A 21,880-nucleotide genomic window follows, 5' to 3' on the forward strand; every position below is an offset into this window, starting at 1 on the left:
TGTTTGTATTATCTGTTTACTGGAAGGTCATATAATATTTTGCCTGTAACTATCTCCATGTCTTAAGGTGGGAGTAGTAGACGATGTTATGTTATGGGTGAGGGAACTATTATGTTGTACTCAGTGAACTGTTTAACCATCACTTTGAACAGTTCAATTGCCTTCTCCTATGTATATGAAGAAATCCTTCAATAAATAAACCATGAGAAAAAAAAACTATGCCGAATTATCTATTAGCAGCTCCTGTTTACAGTGTTCCCATGGATGTGCAGACAGCTGTCACTGGAGTACTCTGATACTGAAGAAATCTTAAAAACGTGATGTTTCTTAAGGAGGTTCTGCAATTATAAGGAGCATCTTTTTTCCATGATTTCTAAGCATATTTCTGGACGTTTATTTGTGACAAACGATTCTTTAAACCCTTGAATCTTGTTGAAACTGTCTCTTCAGTTCTTCAGCTTTGTAGAAGTACAATATCAAATCGTTGGAGTGCTGCTTTAAAGTGACAGACAGGGACTTTTCAGCCTGTATTTGCAAACTGTCACCATTTAAAGTATGCCGTATTAGCTATCAGCAGTTCCTGTTACAGTGTACAGATGGACGTATACACAAGTATCACTGGTTTACTTAGAGACTGATGGAAAGTTAAAAACGTGATGTTTCTCAGGGAAGTTCTGCAGTTACAAGGAGCGTCTTTTTTCCATGATTTATTTGTGACAAATGAACCTTTGAACGCTTGAATCGTGTTCAGTCTCTCTCTTCAGTTCTCCAGCTTTATGGAAGCAGAATACTAACTTGTTTGAATGCTGCTTTAAAGTGACAAGCTGGGACTTTTAAGCCTGTGTTTGCAAACTGTCACCATTTAAAGTATGCCGAATGATCTGTTGGCAGCTCCTGTTTGCAGTGTATCCATGGACACACAGACAACTATCACTGGATTACTTTGATACTGAGGAAAACTTAAAAGCACCATGTTTCTAAGGGCGGTTCTGCAGTTATAAGGAGGGCCTTTTTCCTATGATGTTTATTCACAACCGACAACTGAGATAATGGTGTCCTTGAAAAGTGCAAGTCACACTGAATCTAAAAACAAGAGGATCATGTCTCTGTGTTCAGACTTGACTGAGTTATGACTCCGGCAAGAGGCGCAATTTGTGGTGTAACGTGTGTCAGTGTGTGGAGAGGGGTTAAGTAAGGTTCTGTTGTCTGCTCAACATGTGTTTGTATTTACTGAGCCATCAGCAGCTTGTTGGAGTTTCACAGAGACACACACTAAGGATACCAGGCGTGTTCATTCATTAACACTGTAGACATGTTGTTATTTTATAAAATAAACTTTTTATTTTATCAAAAGTTGATCATGACAGCAATAAGATCATGACAATAATATATAATGCACAGAAATGGAATAAACAGCAACAGAGTATATGAAAAACTAGTGCAAAAAAATCACAAATACAAAAATATATTGCACTTTGAAGTTTTAGGTGGAAGAAGTCATGTTTGAACAACATTCTTAATTTGATATATTCATCTGTAAACATTTTATCTTTTACGCTTTGCCATTCTTTCGCGCGAGCACAAAGCTTCTTAACATCCATGTTGGAAAAAAATCTACAGCAAGAGAAGCTTTTAGTTCAGAGCAGAAACCGACAGGCGACTTGTGGTACTTTATCTTGGTTGGTCGGAGTTGTGCTTTTCCTCTTGACCCTGTCTGGGTTCACACCTGGTCATTTAAACCAACACACACACACACACCTCTTTCTCTCTCTCACACACACACACACACACACACATTCACACACAATTTGAGCTTAACTTTAAGTGCTCGAGGTGGTCGTTTACGTGACACGTAATCAATCATCAGAACATTTTTTTTTTTTCTGTCGACTCTGTTTCACAGAATATGACATTTTCCACCTGAAGTCTGGTTAGTGACAGCGACACCCGCAGGCCCCAGAAGCTCAGACTATCCTTTAACTGAATAACAGCTTTCATCCTGCTTTAAATGTGCCCGTTAGATTAAAGAGTACGATATTGTTAACATCTGTGGACAGAATCTATTGTAGCATATAGGCCCGCGGCGATCTGCAGTATATAAAACCACTGATAGAAAAACAGTAATCACGGTATGTGCAAAATTCACTGTGAGGCAGGAGGAGGCGTCCTCTGACCACCGCCAGCGAGCTCTGTTTTCTGCCTCGTCAAAGTCAAACAGTGGTGTCTGTCAGAGAACTCTTTTTTGCCTCACGTTGAGCACAGGATATGGAGGATCCAGCATGGCTCCAACTACCTGGTCCATATGTCAATGGTCACCGAATACTCTCTCAGCTGACTCCCCCGGGTCAGGGAGGGTTTAGCCTTATTTATGGTGATATATAATCTGGTGAGAAGCTGGCAGCGCGGGCCTGGAGCTGAGGGTGATGGTGTCGTGTTTGTGCAGAAGCCCTCTGAGCTCACGAGCTCTCCTCAGCGGGACGGACACGTGTCGGGCCTTCTGACGTCAGCGGCACCGCACACCTCCACAGGGTCTGGGTAAGGGTCCACCTGAGGGGGAGGGGGAGCAGAGGCATATTTACAGGCTGCTGATAGAGTGGTAAATATAAACACATGCTCAGACTACATCACAGTGGTGCACTCAGGCTGTCTGAGGGGCAGGGGCATGAAATGATGGGCACCAGTTGTATGCAGTGGGGCACCAGCGTGCAGACAGTTTTATAGACTATAAGGTATTCTAGTTTTTCTCCACAGCAGGGCATGTTATCATGTTTTATTACAGGTTAGAAAATGGATGGAGTGCATTTTATTAAATTCAAATCCAGTAGCAAACCAATACTTGAATCCTCTTAAATCCATAATTAAAACCTTTTATAATTTTTAAGATTTATGACTGACTAAAGACTAACTCCAACTCAAGCATGTCTTCCCTCAGCAGTGTGAGTCAGAGGTTTAAAGGCAGAGTTCAACACTTAGGGAACGACTCTTATCAGCTTTCTTACAGGCAGATGTTCAGGTTGACGCCACTCTCATGTCTGTGCAGTAAATATGAGCCTGCAGCTGCTTAGCTTAGCTGGGTCTTTTTACCGCATCTTAACAGTTACTGTGTGTACTCTTACTGCATATTTCGTACACATTTTTCACTGCATCTTTACTGGATATTTTGTGTACTCTTAATGCTTCTCAGAAATTATTTTGTATACTCTTACTGCAAATTTTGGATACATTTTTCACTGCGTCCTGTCTGGATAGCTTGTAAAGTAGTAGATCTCAAGTAGATTTTCTGCGTACACTTACTGTACCCTGGATATTGTGTCTACACGTTTACAACAAAATTTGTGTACCTTTTTAATTGCATCTTGACTGGATATTTAGCGTGATCTTACTATGTATTTTGTATAGTCTTACTGCATATTTTGTATACTTTTTTTATTGACTCTTAACTGGCTATACATGGGGCGCCTACTCTATCCACTAAGCCACCGACGCCCCAATATTTTTGCATACTCTTAAAATGTATTTTGTTTACTCTTAACTGCATCTTAAGTGAAATTTTTGTACAGTTTCACTGCATCCTTACTGAATATTCTCTATACTCTTGATGCATCCTAACTGGATATTTAGGGCACTCTTATTGCATATTTTCTACACTTTTTCACTGCATTCTAACTGGATGTTTCATAAACTTTCACTGCATTTTAAGTCAATTGTTTTGAGTGCTCTTACTGCATCCTAACTAGTTATTTTGCATACTCTTACTACAGTTTAAGTGGTTCTTTGTTTACTTTTACTGCATTCCTACTGCATATTTTGTATACTTTTTTTTAATGCAACTTTACTGGATATTTGGTGTACTTTTTATATACAATTTTCATGCATTTAACTGGATATTTTGTATACTCTTTTTGCATATTTTGTATACTTTTTTACTGCATCCTTATTGGATATTTTCTGTATTGGACTCTTGGATTTTGTATAATCTTTTTCTAAATTTAACTAGATGTTTAATATACTACTGCAAAATTTGTACACTTTTTTTTTTTTTTTACTGCATCCTAACTGGATTTCTTGTGTACTTTTTCACTGCATGTTCTCAGGACATTTTGCACAGTTCACAGTGTTTTTTTTGTGTGTGTGTGTGTGTGTGCGCGTACAAGGTGTACCTCAGAGTAGAGTGGCGGGGGCAGATATCTGAACTCTGTGATGTACGTCAGCAGAGATCCCTGGTCCTCTCCCTCCCCGTCAGATCTATCACAGCCATGCAGACAATCCCGCCTGTGAGACTCTGATATTGCCAGATCGCTGTAACTCGGCGGAGCTGCAATAAACAAACGCGCGTCAGAGAGTCCTGAGCACTGTGCCAACACGTAGAGCGTGCATCTGTGTTTACTGTACTCACCCTCAGGTCGCTCCGACAGGCCCAGCCAGCTCAAAGTGCTGCAGTTGCTGCTGATGCTGGAGGTGCGGGTGGCGCAGGCATGCAGAGGTATGGTCCCAATCACCAACGGCAACGACAGAGACAAGTTCAATCCACCGGGAACGTCCACATACACCTGCAGGCAGACAGGGAGTGTTTGGGAAAACATTATTAAGGGATAAGGAAGAGGAGCGTTTTAATCCTGAGCCGGTTCTTCAGGTTCATGTCAGCCCCTGAGCTGGCACAGTATTTTTATACACACATGACCTATAGAACATTTACAACCTGAGACACCTTCAGGAGACATTAGAACACCTTGTACTCTCACAGCAACTTCCTGCTCTCATATCAAAACAAGCTCCTTCCTCAACCATCTCTAACTATGCATCATCCCCCTGGGTTGTTAGAAGGTCATTAAAAGGTTTATTGAGTTAAGCTGCAATTATTAGTATGACAGTAACTCAAATTTTTATTGCGTTATTAGTGTGTTTGTATTTTCTTGTGTTACTTGCAGGTTATTAGTAGTTTTAGTGGGATTTATTGTAGATTTATTGTATTAAATTGTTAATTATTACATTATTATTATGTTTTCAGTAGTTTTTCTTGTGTTATTTGCAGGTTATAAGTAGTTTTATTGTGTTTATGGTATATTCTATTGGGTTAAGGTGTCTTTTTGTTATGTCATTATTAATTTTAGGTAGTTTTTCGTGTGTTACTTGCAGGTAATTTGGAGTTTTAGAGTATTTATTAGTAGATTTATTGTGTTATAGTGTGTTATTATTATATTATGTTTTACTTGTGTTACTTGAAGGTTATTAGAAGTTTCAGTGTTTATTAGTATTTTTAACGTGTTATTGTGTTTTTGTACGTTATTAAAATGTTTAAGTAGTTTTATTGTGTTTTACTATTTACTATTTTATCATTATGATTTCAGTAGTTTTTCTTGTGTTACTTGCAGATTGTTAGTTGTTTTACTGTGTTTATTAGTAGATATATGTGTTACAGTGTGTTATTATTACGTTATTATTATGTTTTCAGGAGCTTTTCTTGCGTTACGTGCAGGTTTTTAGTAGTTTTAGTGCGTTACTAATGTGTTTGTATGCTATTAAACTGTTTATGTAGTTTTTCCCCACCCCCACAGCTCTGCCCCTCGTTATTTGTATTCAAATTATTATTAGTTTTCATCAGACAGCTATTAGTTTTTAATGTGTCATTATTATTAAAAAAAATCCTATAAATCTAGATTATAGATTAATGGGTTTTAAGTATGAATTGTTAAACATGAGGCTCCATAATTTCACTGAGAAAGGACATTTTGGACAGTGAGTACTTTTACTTTGATACTTTAAAGTACGTGTTGATGGTGTGACTTCTGCATTCAAATATGTTTTTGAATGCAGGACTTTTTACTTGAGTATTTTTACATGATGATATTCCTATTTCTATTTAACTTAAGGATCTGAGTACTTCTGGTTTTCAGTGTATCAGCATTCCCACTCACCACAAGGGCGTACTCCACTCTGATGATGGGACAGTCCAGGATGGACGGGGACACCGGGGGGATCTTGAGCAGTTTGCCCTCCCAGCTCTGGCTCTTCCCCTGCGGCAGAGGGTCTCCTCTCAGATTGGACACCAGCTGCTGGATCTGTTTGCCCTTGCCCTTAGCGAAGAAGGTCTGGGTCTGGTACAGAGCGGCTTTGGGCACCACGACCCGGGACGAACAGTTCTCCACCTCGGCGAAGATTTGGATCGACTCGCCTTGGAGAGAAGGGAGAAGAGATCAGTCTGTCGGACTGAGAGAGAAGGGAAGTGAGTGAAAGGAGTAAAGAGGAGGAAGAAGAAGAGTTAGAGTTAGGAGGAGGGATGTCTCACCTGGTGTGTAGCCCTTTCGCTCGATCTTGGCACTGAGGGAGATCGGGCCTGAAGCACAGAACCAGCAGCACAGAGTTTTCTCCTTTGTACCAGCCTGAGGGGCCTGAAGCACACAATCATCTGTGTTAACACTCCGACAACATCACACCTGCTCTTAAAGGAATCATCCGACATTTTGGGAAACACGTTCACTTTAACGCCGACAGTTAGAGGAGAGGACTGATACCAGGCACAGTAGAGGTACTCAGATGTTTTATTTAGGTAAAAGTAGCATTACAACAGTATAAAATTACTCTGTTACAAGTAAAAGTCCTGCATTTACCCTCATGTTTGTGCGCTTAATATAAAGCTACAGACAGTTAGCGTAGCTTAGCATAAAGATGGGCAAGAGATAACAACAGCTCGCTACAATTCACTTCGTTTGAACCAGTCCGACAGCATCCATTCAGGTTGCAGGAGAGAACCATGAAGAAATAACGTTACGTTACTGAGCACTACGTGGAAAAAAATGGCACCAAAGATAATTTAGTTCACATTAAAAACTATGTGGCCGTCAACAAAAAATTATTTGCTGTACATAAAACATGCGGGTTGAAAATTACAGACACAACAACTTCCAACTTTGTTCGACATCTGAAGTTGCACAAAGAACATAAAGCAGAGCCTCACATTAACATAGTTAGCAAGCTAATGCTTAGCAAACGTGCCTAATAGCTAAGGAACTTTTCCAAACATGGTCAACAAAAAACTATTTGCAGGATACAAAACGTGCGGGTTGAAAAATACAGACAAAGACGCAACAACTTCCAATTTTGTTTGACATTTGGAGTCGCACAAAGAACAGTAAATCAGGGCTAATATTAACTTAGTTAGTGAGCTAATGTGTAGCTAATGTTAGCTTAACAGCTATGGAACTTTTTAACAAACATCAACAAAAAACTATTTACAGTATAAAAAATGTGGAGGTTGAAAATTACAGACGGAAACGCAACAACTTTCACTTTTGTTTGAAACTTGAAGTTGCACGAAGAACAGTAAGTCATATAGCTAGCAAGCTAATGCTTAGCTAACGTTAGCTTAACAGCTAAGGAACATTTTAACAAATATCATCAACAAAAAACTATATTGACAGTACACAAAACATGCGGGTTGAAAGTTACAGACGGAGATGCAACAACTTCCAACTTTGTTTGTCACTTGAAGTTGCACAAAGAACAGTAATTAGCCAGCGAATGCTTAGCTAATGTTAGCTAACAGCCAAGGAACTTTTAAATAAACTTATTTCAACAAATTCATTAACATTTGAAAAAGTATTCATGATTTCTGAAATTTTATATATATTAACTCTGTTTTTACAATGACAACAGTTTTAGAAGAGCATGTTCTGACTTGTTTGGGACTCGAAACTCAAAGTTTAGGACTTGGGACTTGAGTACAAAGGCTTGAGACTTACTTGTGACTTGCATTACACTTTTATTGTATCTTTTGTAACACAAGTTTGTGCAAGAGTCTTAAATTTGTATGTCTTTTAATGTCTTTTTCCCTTTTTTTTAAAAAAAAATCTTTAATTTTCCTTGTAATAGCTGAGAGGCCTATAGCCAGGCTTTTCCTAAGCTAAGCTAACCAGCTGCTGATGACATGAGAGTGATCTCTATCAGAGGCTGAATCTTGGTCAGGTTTATAGGTCACGTATCCATATACACATTCAAGGAATTTGACTCCCATTGCACTCAATGTACTGACACAGATTTAGACATCGCAGCTATGAACAGGTACAATAAAGCTGGGATAGACAGAACTATCATGTGCACATGTACACATACAACATTAATAAAATGTTTATATGCAGCTTCTCATCTAACTGTCCGCCACAAAGTGAACAGGCGTGATTCCCAAAATGTGGAACTACTCCTTTAAAGCAAAGGGAGCGTGTGCAGTGTGTCGTACCAGCAGCAGCGGCGTGTTGATGTCGATGTGCTCAAACACAATGAACTCTTTCTTCACTTTGACCGGCAGCAGCCACGGACGGTGTAGTTCAGCTTTCACCCAGTACCTCACACTGCCGTGCTTCCCCTCGAAGGAAGTAGCCAGAGCCCTGACAGACCAGAGGGACGAAACAGAGTATTATTAGTGTTACTGCGTTCATTTGGGTGTGTACTGTAGGTACGTGTGCAGTGGTGGAGGAAGTACTTGGATCCTTACAACAGTGTAAATTTCGAGTCAAGCATAAAAAGTACTCTTGGTGCAGCAAAGTGTCTCCTGTGACTGATATCTGATTACTGAAGCATCAGTGTTAGAGCAGCATGTTGCTCCAGGTGGAGTTAGCCTGAACTACTTAATATTCAGTTAGCTAGTTTAGTCCGGTGGTTCCTAACCTAGGGGTCGGGCCTCTCCAAAGGATCACCAGATAAATCTGAGGGGTCGTCACAAGATTAATGGAAGTGAAATCTGTTTTTAGTTTCTGAACTTTTATAATATGTGATTTTTTTTGTGAAATATTCAAGTTTCTGCTCAAATCTAGAGCAAAATGTAACCAAATTTCTAGAAAATCTGCAAAAGAGAATGTAAATTAATCCATGTTTCCATCGACACCTGTTGTGTGAATATGAGCTCTTTGGTTGATGGAGATAAACCAATCACAGCCGACAGATATATTTCCCTTCTTCCATAAATATCAGTCTGTGATAAATGTGGAGGAGAAGTTGATCATGTTAGTGCAGAGCTGTCAGAGCTTTACATGGAAAACAGCCCTGCACACTTATAAAAAGCTCCTGGAAGAAGTTCAGCTCAGGTAAATAGGTTACGATACGATGCTTAGCAAAGCTGGCACAGAAGTAGCACCCAGCGCCTGACCTGGTGTTTTCCAGGCGGTTAAAGACACAGCATGTGTACAGCCCCTTAGTAACTTCTATAAATACAACTTGTGATATTTGCTTAAACTCTCACTGTATATTCATACAGAAGCAAATGAGACGGGTCATCTGTAAAAACATGTTCCTCTTCCTCCTCCAACACATGCTCACCCCCAACTCATGAAATAATGCTTGGTCAGTGGCCCTACATGTCAAACTATCGTATGACTCTCTAGGTTCCCCACTAACATCAGTTTTGGATGTTCAGGGACAGCATGCCACTTTACACATGCACTGTGTCTTCTCCAAATAAGTGTCCCTTTTTACAGGAAATGTAAAGCTTCTGCTCGTTAAATGCAAACAGTCTATTTCAAATTAACTTAGAACGTAGGTAAACATTGTGGTTTTAGGTTTGCTTCCCACAGTTTAGGCAACAAAAGGATGTAGTTAGGTAGGTTTGGTTAAAAATAAGCACATTTGTTGCTTAGAACATGTAACATCGCATGCAAAACTTTCTCATTTTACAGCTAAACAGTACACGAAAATATCTTTCTGAAAACACTTCAGGGAAAAATAGGCAATGCAGGAACAGAATCTTGATTCGTATTTGGTCAGTGATTGACGTGATTGATAGCTGTGTTTACGGACTCCTTAGCTCTGTTTGGTTGTTTCCCAACTAGGGTTGGGTACCGTTCATAATTGAACCGAGAAGGTACCGGTACCGGTATCTGGAATTCGGTACCGGTACCAAACGGTACCTTATTTTGGTACTTTTTAAAGTCTAAACTTCTCAGTTTCAACATTTTATTGAGAACATTTAGGAACAGTGCTGCAAGTTAACTTTTGTCTGCACATGCATTTATTTTGAAAATTCAATAAAAAGATTTAAATAGAAATAAATACAGTTCCTTAAATTGGAAGTGTTTCCCCCGCCTGCCTTGCATGTTGCGTCGCAAATATTGCAGCGAGTACTGTCTCCGTCGACTGGCGTGAAGTGCAGCCAGACTTTGGACCGCTTTCGGCTCGCCATTGTTGCTGAGTCTGAGGTGCGAGTCATGCGCTCTCACTCCGCCTCCACCTCAGGTACCGGATTGGGAACGATTCATTTTAAGTGAATCAGTACTCACTAGTACAGACGTGAATCGGTACCAAGTACAAAAAGTACCAAGTTTCGGTACCCAACCCTATTCCCAACAGTGGCGATACATTCTAGCAAATACCATTAGAAGCACTACAAAGAGGCGGAGAAACTTTATTTTGTTCTGTCTCATGTCGTGCTGTCTGGATATAGAGTTTCAGCAAATATGAGGAAATGTTATTTTCATAAAAGATGTAGCTTTAAACCACCACAGAAGAAGAGGTTGTTTAAAAACTCCAATTGAAGCTCAAACAATGGAAAACCATGTCGATGAAAAAATGATTGAGATCTGACATTACTGTTTGTTTCATACATTTATGTATGAAAGGTTACAGTCTTGTCATCGCTCCACACACATCTCAAGTTTTTATTAATTATTTTACTTATATAACAACCTTTACACTTTAATTTCACAGCCAAGAGTTAAAACATATTGAGATATTTTGGCGTTCTGTAAATTTCTGGTGTTTCCTCTTAGGTTTTTAATATGAAAATTGAAAAAGTGCATATAAAAAGGTGTATGAAAATAGTTATTTAGAGAAAATTGCTGTGTTTAGAAGGGAAACACTGGTTCACTGTCAGAGGTCACAAGTCAGAAAGGTTGGGAACCACTGGTTTAATCTAATTTGTTGTATTTTATGTATTTTAAGTTTATCTCATGGTTTTATCAAGCTAGGAAAAATACAGCACTTCCATCTGAGATGTAGTGATGTAGAAGTGTAAAGGAGCATAAAATGGAAGTACTTAAGTACCTCAAAGTTGTACTTGAGTAAACGCAGCACTACTCACATCTGAGGCAGGTTGAAGCTGAAGGCGAACTCGTGCAAGCCTGCGTGCAGAACAGTCAGTCCCTCCTCTGGACAGTCCTCATCTGAAACACAAAGAACATGTTTCCAAATCCTGCAGACAAACACACACACTGTTAACACATAATGTCACGCAGCCTTATCACACAACACACACTCCACTTATCACTTCACCTCAGAGCATTTACTTTCAACTGTTAGAGGCATGTAAGAGGAGAATAAAAAGTACAGTGAGCACACAGGAGAGAAGGAAATCACAAGACGAGAGCTGAAACGACTCCTTTTTCATGCAAATATGCGCCTAAGAAAAGCTGTTTTCATTCCTTCAAGCATGAAGATTTCCTGCCTTTATAAGTTTTATATCAAAGTCAACTGTAAAGTTTGGGTTTTGGTTTTGATGGTTGGACAAAACACACAATATTAAGACATGATATTGGATTCTGAGAAACATTTTGGACATCTTTCCCTAATTCTAAAAGGTGTTTTATTTGAGCAAAGTTCATCTACAGGTGCTACACCAACATGGTTGTATTTCACAAAGGGAGACATCAAAAAAGTTGTTCGAATCCAAAAGTCACTCGTATTAAACATTTCAGATCTTTTACTTGAGTTAAAGTAGAAATACCACAGCGTAGAAATATTCTAGTCAAGTCAAAACTTTACTTAAGTACAAAAGTATTGCGTCAAAATACACTTTGAATATACACATGGAATATAATATACTAAGTATGTTTTCTTTAGTGTATAATCACCTGAAAATAAGTATCATAGCGTTCTCAATACCTTAGTGAAGTAGTTTATATCTACATAGGGAGCAGGTCCTCATTTATGGAGATCACCATGTTTCACTGCCATGTTTCTACAGTAGCCCAGAAAGGACAAACATATATACTACAAATATACGTACGGACAAAAGCCAAAAATGGCGTGCACCAATAAATATTCGACAATTTCTACATTCGGGCCTCTGCCTCACCATCTGTGTCGCCAATTTCCTGTCTCCAAAATGGTGGTAGGCATGGGTCAAAGCTTGTCCCATCAAGTCTGTTTTTATAGATCATGGCTTTTGCGTGGAAAAGTTGCGTACGCCTCCTTCAGGTCTCGTTTTGTGTGTACGCGATGATGATAAATGAGACACCTGGTCTGTTTGTTTTGGAGAGGAAGAGACCTCTGCTGAACTTCTGGAACTTAAGTTATGAAAGAAAAAAGATGTTAGACTGAACACCTGTCTCCGACATACCAAACTGCATTAGAAAAACACGGATTTATAACATGAAACTGCTTTTTTCAGTGTTTTTACCAGTTGAAATCAGCTGGTCTGTTTATTTTGGAGAAGAGGAGACCTCTGTGGATAATTCGGCTCCTGGTAAAAACTTCCTTAACTTCAGAGTCTTAATTTATCAGAGGAAAAAGGTGAGCACATGTTAGCAGGTGCTGGACTAGCTGCCAGTCTCTGACATACCAAACTGCATAGGAGAAACACTGATTTTAAGCATGAAACTGCTTTATTCAGTGTTTTTACCGGTTTAAATCACCTGGTCTGTTTGTTATGGAGAAGAGGAGACCTCTGAGGATAATTCGGCTCCTGGTAAAAACTTTTTTCGCATGTCCATTTTTTTGCATGTTGATTCTTCTATGTGGTATCTATACTATGTCGGACATCTCTGACAGGAGGTCATGGTTTTTCCTCCTTTTTCTTTGGGCCTGTAACGTATCATTGCATCATGTGACCACGTCATGTGTGTATTTAAGATGGCGGCACCCTTTGTCTTAAAAAAGTCTGATGAAGAGCCTGACGCTCGAAACGTTACTCACCTGAATAAATTTCGACTGAGCATTGGAGCCCTGCAGTGTGCGAGCTGTTTGATTTCTCTGTTGAAAAACTGAATTCTAACTGGGAGAAGTTCCAGCTGGTTACAATCACCACTAGACTCCACTAAATCCCCATTAACCTTGCACACTGGGCCTTTAATGTTGCAGCTGGTAAAGATGGACCTCATTTAGCTTGATCTATATTAATACATCATATTTTATGTATTGATTCTATTTTGTATTGTTGATGTGTATCTGTGATGTAGCTAAAGTCAAATAAATGTAGTAAAAAGTACATTTCCCTCTGAGATGTAGCAGAGTAGAAAGTCTTAAATTGTCTTAAATTCAGACTTGATGGGTCTTAAATATGACGGTCGGTCACATTACCATAAAAATGTCTCCAGCCTGACAGAGCCAATGACTGTTCACAATCATCAGACAGAAATATAATCACAATAAAAGTCTGTATGTCGTGTAAAAAATCAGACACGTTCCTGTATTTTCACTGCTGTATGTGAGTATAAACGGAGCGCTGGTGCAGAACTGTCAGTAGTGAAGAGCTGCTGAAGCAACAACACACCCAGTGGGAGAAAGAACATGACCTCCGTCCACTTCCTCATTTCTGCTGTTATTGTTTGTGTTTAAGATTCAGTATAAATGTCTCCACTCAACCTGCTGAACTTCAGCTTCCTGCCACCTCAGCACTCAGCCTGCATCTCTACTCTCTGTCTGTCTGTATGTTTGGCCTCAGAGCTGTCATAAACAGCTTGTATGCATGTGTGTGTGTGTGTGTGTGTGTGTGTGTGTGTGTGTGCGCGCCGGTGACACACACCCACTCACACTCGCAAACACACACTCACAGAGCAGAGCAGGAGTAGACCGGTATGAACCAGACTGAGCAGCTTCCTTCAGCTGGAAACTCCAACGCATGCATTACACCTCGGCTCGCCATTGGAGGAGAGCGTGACATGAATTACAGACCGCGCTCTGATTGGTGCAGCCTCGACAGGCCCCTGCCCACATTAGTACAGCCATGTGGTGTGTTGCGTGAGAGGAGGAGGGCGGAGGGGGGGAGGAAGGGTGTCCTGATCTAACAGTAAACTAACAGGTAGACGAGGAACTCTCACGCAAAGACTCGGCAAATGATGACAGAAGAAGAAACGTGTTTGACACTTGGATGATTTTATTCTCTCACCGTCGTCACGTTTAAACACAGAAACACAAAATACACACAGCAAAGAACATTTCTCATCATGTTTTCATCCTTTATGTACAAATTCAAAGCTCAAAGTTCACTCTTAAAGTTGGAAACAGCTTATAGAAATAAAAACATTCAACTCACACGATGCATTCAGAGCTGATCTGAAGCTTGCCATCACATTTCATCATCTTTCTCAGCAGATTAAGTTCAGTTGTCATGAAATTTTGGGATGGATGTTAAAATTTATTGGCTCAAAAGTTAAAATAACTCCCACGTCTTAGAATAAACCTTTCATCGCAGCTTTTAAACAACTATTTTTGCCCATAAATCAAACATTGAAGTTGTTTTTTCCCTCGCTTCCTAAGTGAGACCGTCTTTGTCTCCTGAGATATTAAACTGAATTATCTTTGTGTTTCGTGCAAACAAGATATCTGGAGACGTCACTTTGGGCTTTGGGGAATTGTGACCAGCACTTTATGAAAAAAACGAACAAAAAAAAACAACAAACCAAAAACAAAAAGGCACGCCTGCACGTTTAACTCCGTGCCACAAAGTCAAATCAAAACATTTCGTCAGTCTGGATCTTTGTCAGGTCAAAATGTTTCAAAAGTTGAAACCACACCTACATTTGTACAAATACACACCAAAATGATGACAAGCTGTACCATGGCAGGTGTGGTTAACCAACTAAACCACTCGGGGTGAAAAAACAATAGACAATTCAATAAACGATACAGAGAAAGTATGTTACATGGACCAAATGATGAAGTGAGAAGATAATCATTAGCTGTCTCAATGTGACGTCTGCAGCCTGAACCTCACGGACTCTCTGAGGTCAATATGGACACTGATATTTGGTACGTAAACAAACTCTTAGTTTTCCTATAATTTTGACAAAGATAAACACATGGGCGGGTTATGATATGAGACAGTGGGGCCCTGGGAACAGATATGCAAAAGAGCCCACCACCTCTCCAACACAGCAGCAAAGCACAGACAGAATTTGTGTCTCTTTGTACTTATCTATCTTTATTTGGTCATTTTGTGTCTCTTTGTGGTAGTTTTGTGTTTTTAGTAGTTGTTTGAGTGTCTTTTAGGTCATTTTATGTTGTCTTGCTGTAATTTTGTGTCTTTCTGAGATTATTTTTTGTCTCTTTAAGGTAATTTTGTGGCTGTTTGCAGTTCTTTCGTGTCTCTTTCACATAATTTTGTGTCTTTCTGAGGTCCATTTGGGTCTCTTTTCAGTAACTCCTCAGTTTGCATTATGCCTCTTTGAGATCATTTTGTGTCTTCTTTTGTAATTATGTGTCTTTTTTGGTCATTTGGTGTTATTTTGTGTCTTTTGGGGGGTTTTGTGTCTCTTTTTGGTCATTTGGTGTCATTTTGTTTCTTTTTTGTTTTTTTGTGTGTCTTTTTTGGTCATTTGGTGTCATTTTGTGTCTTTCGGGGTTTTATGTGTGTCTTTTTGGTCATTTGGTGTCATTTTGTGTCTTTTGGGGGTTTTTGTGTGTCTTTTTGGTCATTTGGTGTCATTTTGTGTCTTTTTTTGTGTGTCTTTTTGGTCATTTGGTGTTATTTTGTGTCTTTTGAGGGGTTTTGTGTGTTTTTTATGGTCATTTAGTGTCATTTTGTTTTTTTGTGTGTCTTTTGGTGTTATTTTGTGTCTTTTGGGGGGTTTTTGTGTCTTTTTTGGTCATTTGGTGTCATTTTGTGTCTTTCGGAGTTTTATGTGTCTCTTTTTTGGCCATTTGGTGTCATTTTGTGTCTTTTTTTGTGTGTCTTTCTGGTCATTTGGTGTTATTTTGTGTCTTTTGGGGGGTTTTGTGTGTCTTTTTTGGTCAGTTGGTGTCATGTTGTGTCTTTTGGGGGTTTTGTGTCTTTTTGGTCATTTGGTGTTATTTTGTGTCTTTTTTTGTTTTTTTTGTGTCTTTTTTGTCTTTTGGTGTTATTTTGTGTCTTTTGGGGTTTTTTGTGTCTTTTTTGGTCATTTGGCGTCATTTTGTCATCATTTTGTGTCTCCTCGGGTTGTAGCGTGTCTCTTTCAGGTAATTTTGTGTCTCTTTTGGTCGATTTGTTTCTCCTTGTGTTTGTATTGTGTCTCTTGGAGATACTTTGGATCTTTTTTGGTTGTTATGTGTCTTTTTTGGGGTTTTTGTGTGTGCCTGTTGTGGTCATCTGGTGTCATTTTGTGTCTTACTGCGGAGTCTTTTTTGGTCCTTTTATGTGTCTTTGTGGCTGTTTTGTATGTTTTTGTAGTCGTTTGGGTCACTTTTAGGTCATTTTTGTGTTTTTCTTTGGACATTTTGTTTCTCCTTGTGTTCGCATTGTGTCTCTGAGATAATTCTGTGTCTTATTGGTTGTTGTTTTGCGGTCGTTTCAAGTCTCCTTGTGGATGTTTTGTGTCTTTTTGAAGTTGTTTTTGTCTCTTTTAGGCGATTTTTGTATCTTATTGTGGTAATTTTGAGTCTTTTTTGGTTGTTTTGTGTCTTCTTGTGGTCGTTTTGCCCATTTTTGTAGTTGTTTTGTGTCTCTTATTGCATCCTTCTGTCATTCTGAGGCTGTAGCACCTGTAACATCTGTTTTGAAAAGTGATATATAAATTAAAAAACATCATTAATATTATTTTTATTTATGTTAAAACCTTGTTAAAAAATTGGCCGACATTTACACTGATACTGATAAACCTATTTCATGACAACTTTGCCAAACTGCATCTGCTGAGGAAGATCATGTGATACAATCAAAAGCCCCGGGAACAGCCACAACATGGGTACAACCCAGTCGCAGGATAAACGTTGGCATTGTAGGTTTCTGCAAACCATGGACACATTTGCACATTTTAATGTAGCGGATGTTGAAACTTTACATTTCAAGAACACTGTAGTTAATGTGCGGTTAGGGGTAGGCACAAATATCACTTGGTTATGGTTAGGACGAGGTCATGTTAGGGTTTAAAATGTCAGGATTTTGGGGCACAATCCCTGCTGGAAAAACAGTGAGAGGTCACAACAAAACACAAATGTGTGGTGGATGAAAAGCAGCTAAAAAACAACTGGTTTTGTTGTTTGCCAGTTTCAAACAGTGGTCTGCAAATGTAACATAACTGTGGTTTGCAGAAACGTACAACACCAACATTTTATTTATGGCGACTGTGATCAGCGACATCTTTTCATTAGGTCATATTTAACAAATTCACCCCTGAAATTGAAGCAATACTGACACCATTAGTTCACTACTTCTTGACCTTTCACCCCGACATCCATCCATCCTTGAATGAACAAAACACTGACAGGATGTATGGTCAGACTGATACAGAAACAAAGTCCTCAGAAACACGTCGTTGGTCCTCCATGTTCTTCTTCATGACGTCCAAACGTGTCTCTCAGTCTCTAATCCGTCAAATAATTTCACATATGCACAGTTCAGAGTTGAAGTCCTGAGGTGACAGTCTGACCCACATACTGGTTCTACTGGGAGCATTACAGTGGTGTAACAGAGCTCTGCATTTCCATCCAACTGTCCTCATTTGCATCATGTTTTACAAGTTAAACAGAACAACACAGGTGTAGTAAGTGCTGGGAGGAGGTTTAGCCAGCAGCTGAGATGTTACCACACACACACACATAAGCACGCACACACTTAAATACACACACACACACACACACACTCACAGAGTCAGCCGGGTCCTCCCTCCCTCCTCCCTCCTCTCTGGCAGTTTCTGAACAGGTTTGAACCGCTTCTAACAAAGGGAGTTGGCTGATCGAGCTCGCTTCAGGATGTCATCAGTAAAAATGTTGATTCCGCTTCACTTTGACTGAATGTGTCGCAAAACATCAACAAAACCGTCGTTTGATTTCGATTTTGGCGTCGATTTCTGCGTTTTTACGCGTGTTTCATACATGAGCTGCAACTTTTTCCTGCAGCAGACTGAGATGTCAGGCTGTCACTGCGCACAGCTGCCTCTCATTACACATTCAATCAGTAAAAAAGCATCATCTGTGCATGTTAAAGTGTTTGATTTATTGATTCGTTTAACAGTAATGGTGTTGGTTTGGAGTGAGGACAGAGGAGCGGTGGGTCGCATCAGCTGTTGCATCAGCACCACTGTCACACAGGGATGTTTTGGAGCTTTGTGTTTTGACTCTGTATTAATAAAGTTTCGTGTTTTTTTGGCACAAACAGCCGCTGGTGTCAGAAAGTTTGCACATGACAGTAAGATGTTGTGACTGCTTACCTCTCTCCTCTCCTATCAACGTGTCGTAATGGTGCAAGTATTCCACCTCCTCGGTGTAGTTCTGAGTGTAAGCCGTGTTGGCTCCGGCGTTCCTCGACTCGGTCCACCGGACCTTGGCGACTCCTCTGGCGGTTATGTCCAGGCTCTTTACGCGCACATCCCCGGTGACCTCCACCACCACCCTGCCTGACACCAGGTCTCCGCCGGAGAACGCCGGCAGGTTGTTCTCATTCAAACTGTCAAAGTAGATCGCCAGGGCCCTCACTTTGCCGAGTACCATGATGACAGATGAGTAAAAAAAAGGAAATATAAAAATAAAGAGTCTATGGAGGAGAAGTTGTGCGTCGAGCCGTATGGCGCAGACACACGCGCCTAGCTCCGGGCGCACAGCACCGAGCCGGCTCCGCGGCTGCGTCGGTGATGGTTCATGTGTCGGCTGAGACGCGCACACAGCTGATGGGGCCGCTTCAGCTCCCCGCTCTCATCCCCGTGTCTCTCTCGCGTCTCTCCGGTCTCTCTGCTGCCGTCTGCCTCCAGCCGCTCTGCTCTTAAAGCCTCTGTGCGCAAAAATAACCTCACTGAGCATGTGCGCACAGACCGGCCGGCCTGCCTCACACATACACACACACACACGCACACACACACACACACACACACACTCGCTGCAGTACAGCCTGTAGTAGAACTAACAAATACTCATACATACAATATGACGCACACACAGGATATGTCTCCACATGTTCTCGCAGGTCTCCAGAAACCCAGAGAGATTAAAAATAATTTCCAAATAAGATCCCTGAATCTAATTTGGTGCCAGTGCTGTTATACAACAAAGTACATGTACTCAAGTGTTTGAACTTTACCCGAGTATTTTCATTTTATCCTACTTTATAGCTCTACTCCATCACACTTATAAATACTGTATGGTTCCTTGTGGTTGTTTTGTGTCTCCGCGTGGTTGTATTTTGTCTCCTTGTGGTCCTTTTTTGTCCCCTTGTGGTCCTTTTTTGTGTCCTTGTGGTCCTTTTTTGTGTCCTTGCGGTCGTTTTGTTTTTCCTTGCGGTCGTATTTTGTCTCCTTGTGGTCCTTTTTTGTCCCCTTGTGGTCCTTTTTTGTGTCCTTGCGGTCGTTTTGTTTTTCCTTGTGGTTGTTTTGTGTCTCCCCGTGGTCGTATTTTGTCTCCTTGTGGTCATTTTATGTCTCCTTGCGGTCGTTTTGTGTCTCCTTGTGGTCGTATTTTGTCTCCTTGTGGTCATTTTATGTCTCCTTGTGGTCGTTTTGTGTCTCCTTGTGGTCGTTTTATGTCTGCTTGTGGTTGGTTTGTGTCTCCTTGTGGGCGTTTTATGTCTATTTTTGGTTGGTTTGTGTCTCTTTGCAGGCGTTTGTGTCTCCTTGTGGTTGTTTTGTGTCTCCTTGCAGTAGTTTGTTTCCCCTGCGGTCCTTTTGTGTCTCCTTGTGGTTGTTTTGTGTCTCCTTGTGGTCGTTTTGTGTCTCCTTGCGGTCGTTTTGTTTTTCCTTGTGGTTGTTTTGTGTCTGCGCGTGGTCGTATTTTGTATTTTTTTGTTGTTGTTTAAGTACTCAAGTACTTAAACTTTACCTGAGTACTTCTTACTTTATAGCTCTACTTCACCACACTTGAGAAAGAAAATATTGTACACTAGAATTACCAACTCATGGTTATATGCCTCCGTGAACCAGTCAAATTTCTCTTTAAGTTAACATCCATGTCTGTGAAAACATGGATGTTTCACACACATCTTCCCCCCGGCAGCACAGATCTATACGATCAGCATTTCAAGGTGGGCATGCAAGATTAGTGTCACCAGTTCAGTATCTGACCAAATGTCTCCCCCTCTGTTCCTGAGATATGACAGTTTGGCAAAACATTATGATGCCACAGTAAAGTTGACCTTTGACCTTTTGGATATAAAATATTATTACTTCTTCATTTTATCCTGTTAGACATTTGTGTGAAATTTTGTCATAATTAGCATATTATGTACATAACTGTACATATTTACTCTTATTCTATTCTTACTTTATTCTATTGATGTATATATTGTAGTTATATTTTCACACCTACAGCCTCAGCACAGTGATGATATATATTTTATTTCATATCTTCAGTACTGGTGTTAAACAGGGTAATGCAATTTGTTTTTAATTTAATGTACATTTCATTTCATTTCTACTTATTTTATTGCTTTATATTTACACACTTATATTTCATACTCTTATTTTTACTTAATATAACTCCCTATTCTTTACATCAGAGCAACTGTAATGAGGGATTAATAAAGTATTTCTGATTCTGATATTAATTCTTAAGTTATGTCCAAAAACATGTTTTATGAGGTCACAGTGACCTTGACCTGTGACCTTTAACCACCAAATTCCAATCAGTACATTGTTAAGACTACTTGGACGTTTGTGCCAAATTTTGGGAAATTCCCTTCAGGTGGTTTTGAGATATCGCCTTTCAACGACGTCGCCACCAACCGGTGCTTGGTCAGTGACTGCCAGCGTTAGACACTGACAAAAAAATCCATCCTTGATACGTGGCCGGTCGCTATTATTGTTTAGTATTGTTTCGGCGACGTCAGGGGAAACAAGGTGAGACAAGAATAAAAGTTAACGCAGCAGAAGTCTGAGTAGAGTGGGCAGGAGTGGTGGTGGATGGGTCCAACAACCTCCGACTTTCACCTGGGAGGCCGGTGTTTGCTTCCTGTACGATTGTAAAACCTTTTTCTTAACCTAACCACGTACTTTTGTTATTGACGGAAAAAATTTGCAGTGCTCCACCGACGTAGTGCGTTTATTTTGAAAGAGACTGAACACAAACTGAACATTTCCTGTGAAAACAGAAGTGTATTTTGAAAACAGACAATGCATGTAACAGGCTGAAGTTAACATGGCAGCCCAAAACGTCAACAACCAACACACCCAGGGTACCTTGCACGTCATTTGTGGACGTGGAAAGTCCATGACCAAACGTCAATGTGTGACGACGTCAGAGTGAGTGTGTTGCGCATTCACAAGAATAAGGAGGACGAGGTCACAGTGACCTTGACCTTTGGCCACCAAATTCTTATCAGTTCAATTTTGAATCCAAGTGAAAGTTTGTGCCAAATTTAAAAAAATCTGTACAAGGCGTTCCTGAGATATCACGCTTACAAGGATGGGACCGACAACCCCACAACATAATGCCTCTGCCTCTGTCAGCGGTTTGGAGTTATAAAATCAACCACTCTTCGTTGCACTATATCCGCTGGAAAAACAGTGACAAGTCGCTTAAACACAAACGGTTTTGTTTGGTGTCAAACTGTGGTCTGCACCTTAGCAGGCGTCTATGTGACACACCATCCACCATACCCTCCACCTTCCAATGACAAAGTCAGCTCAACGTTCACGTCCCTTTATCTTGGACATAGCCCTGACAGACTAAGTAAGGATGATACCTATCTACTAAAGGTCTTGCTGACAGCAAGTAAAAAGGCCATCACAAAATACTGGCTCCAGAAAAATGGTTATATTTCCTGGAAGAGATGACC

General features: G+C 40.1%; 1 protein-coding gene across 1 annotated transcript; it reads right to left on the minus strand.

Annotated features, from left to right (window-relative positions):
• Positions 1 to 1,315: 1,315 nt before the first annotated feature.
• On the minus strand, positions 1,316 to 20,065 carry LOC126395270 (arrestin domain-containing protein 3-like). The gene is made up of 8 exons (XM_050052606.1): positions 18,330 to 20,065; positions 11,066 to 11,147; positions 8,234 to 8,381; positions 6,287 to 6,389; positions 5,916 to 6,172; positions 4,397 to 4,550; positions 4,161 to 4,315; positions 1,316 to 2,547 (listed from the first exon to the last, which is right to left on the minus strand). The coding sequence occupies exons 1-8, from the start codon at positions 18,607 to 18,609 to the stop codon at positions 2,470 to 2,472; spliced, it is 1,257 nt and encodes a 418-aa protein (XP_049908563.1). The 5' UTR covers positions 18,610 to 20,065; the 3' UTR covers positions 1,316 to 2,469.
• Between the last annotated feature and the right edge of the window lie 1,815 nt (positions 20,066 to 21,880).

Source organism: Epinephelus moara, chromosome 9 (genome assembly GCF_006386435.1).
Source record: "Epinephelus moara isolate mb chromosome 9, YSFRI_EMoa_1.0, whole genome shotgun sequence".
In the NCBI taxonomy this organism is placed as follows: Eukaryota; Metazoa; Chordata; class Actinopteri; order Perciformes; family Serranidae; genus Epinephelus; species Epinephelus moara.

Bases quoted from the DNA above. Each gene is read 5' to 3' on its own strand.
- LOC126395270 (XM_050052606.1), bottom strand. From the start codon at position 18,609: ATGGTACTCGGCAAAGTGAGGGCCCTGGCGATCTACTTTGACAGTTTG. The intron at 11,148-18,329 runs GTAAGCAGTCAC...TTTGTGTTTCAG, and splicing joins GTTGATAGGAGAGGAGAGAG to ATGAGGACTGTCCAGAGGAG. The intron at 8,382-11,065 runs GTGAGTAGTGCT...CTGGTCTGTCAG, and splicing joins AGCTTCAACCTGCCTCAGAT to GGCTCTGGCTACTTCCTTCG.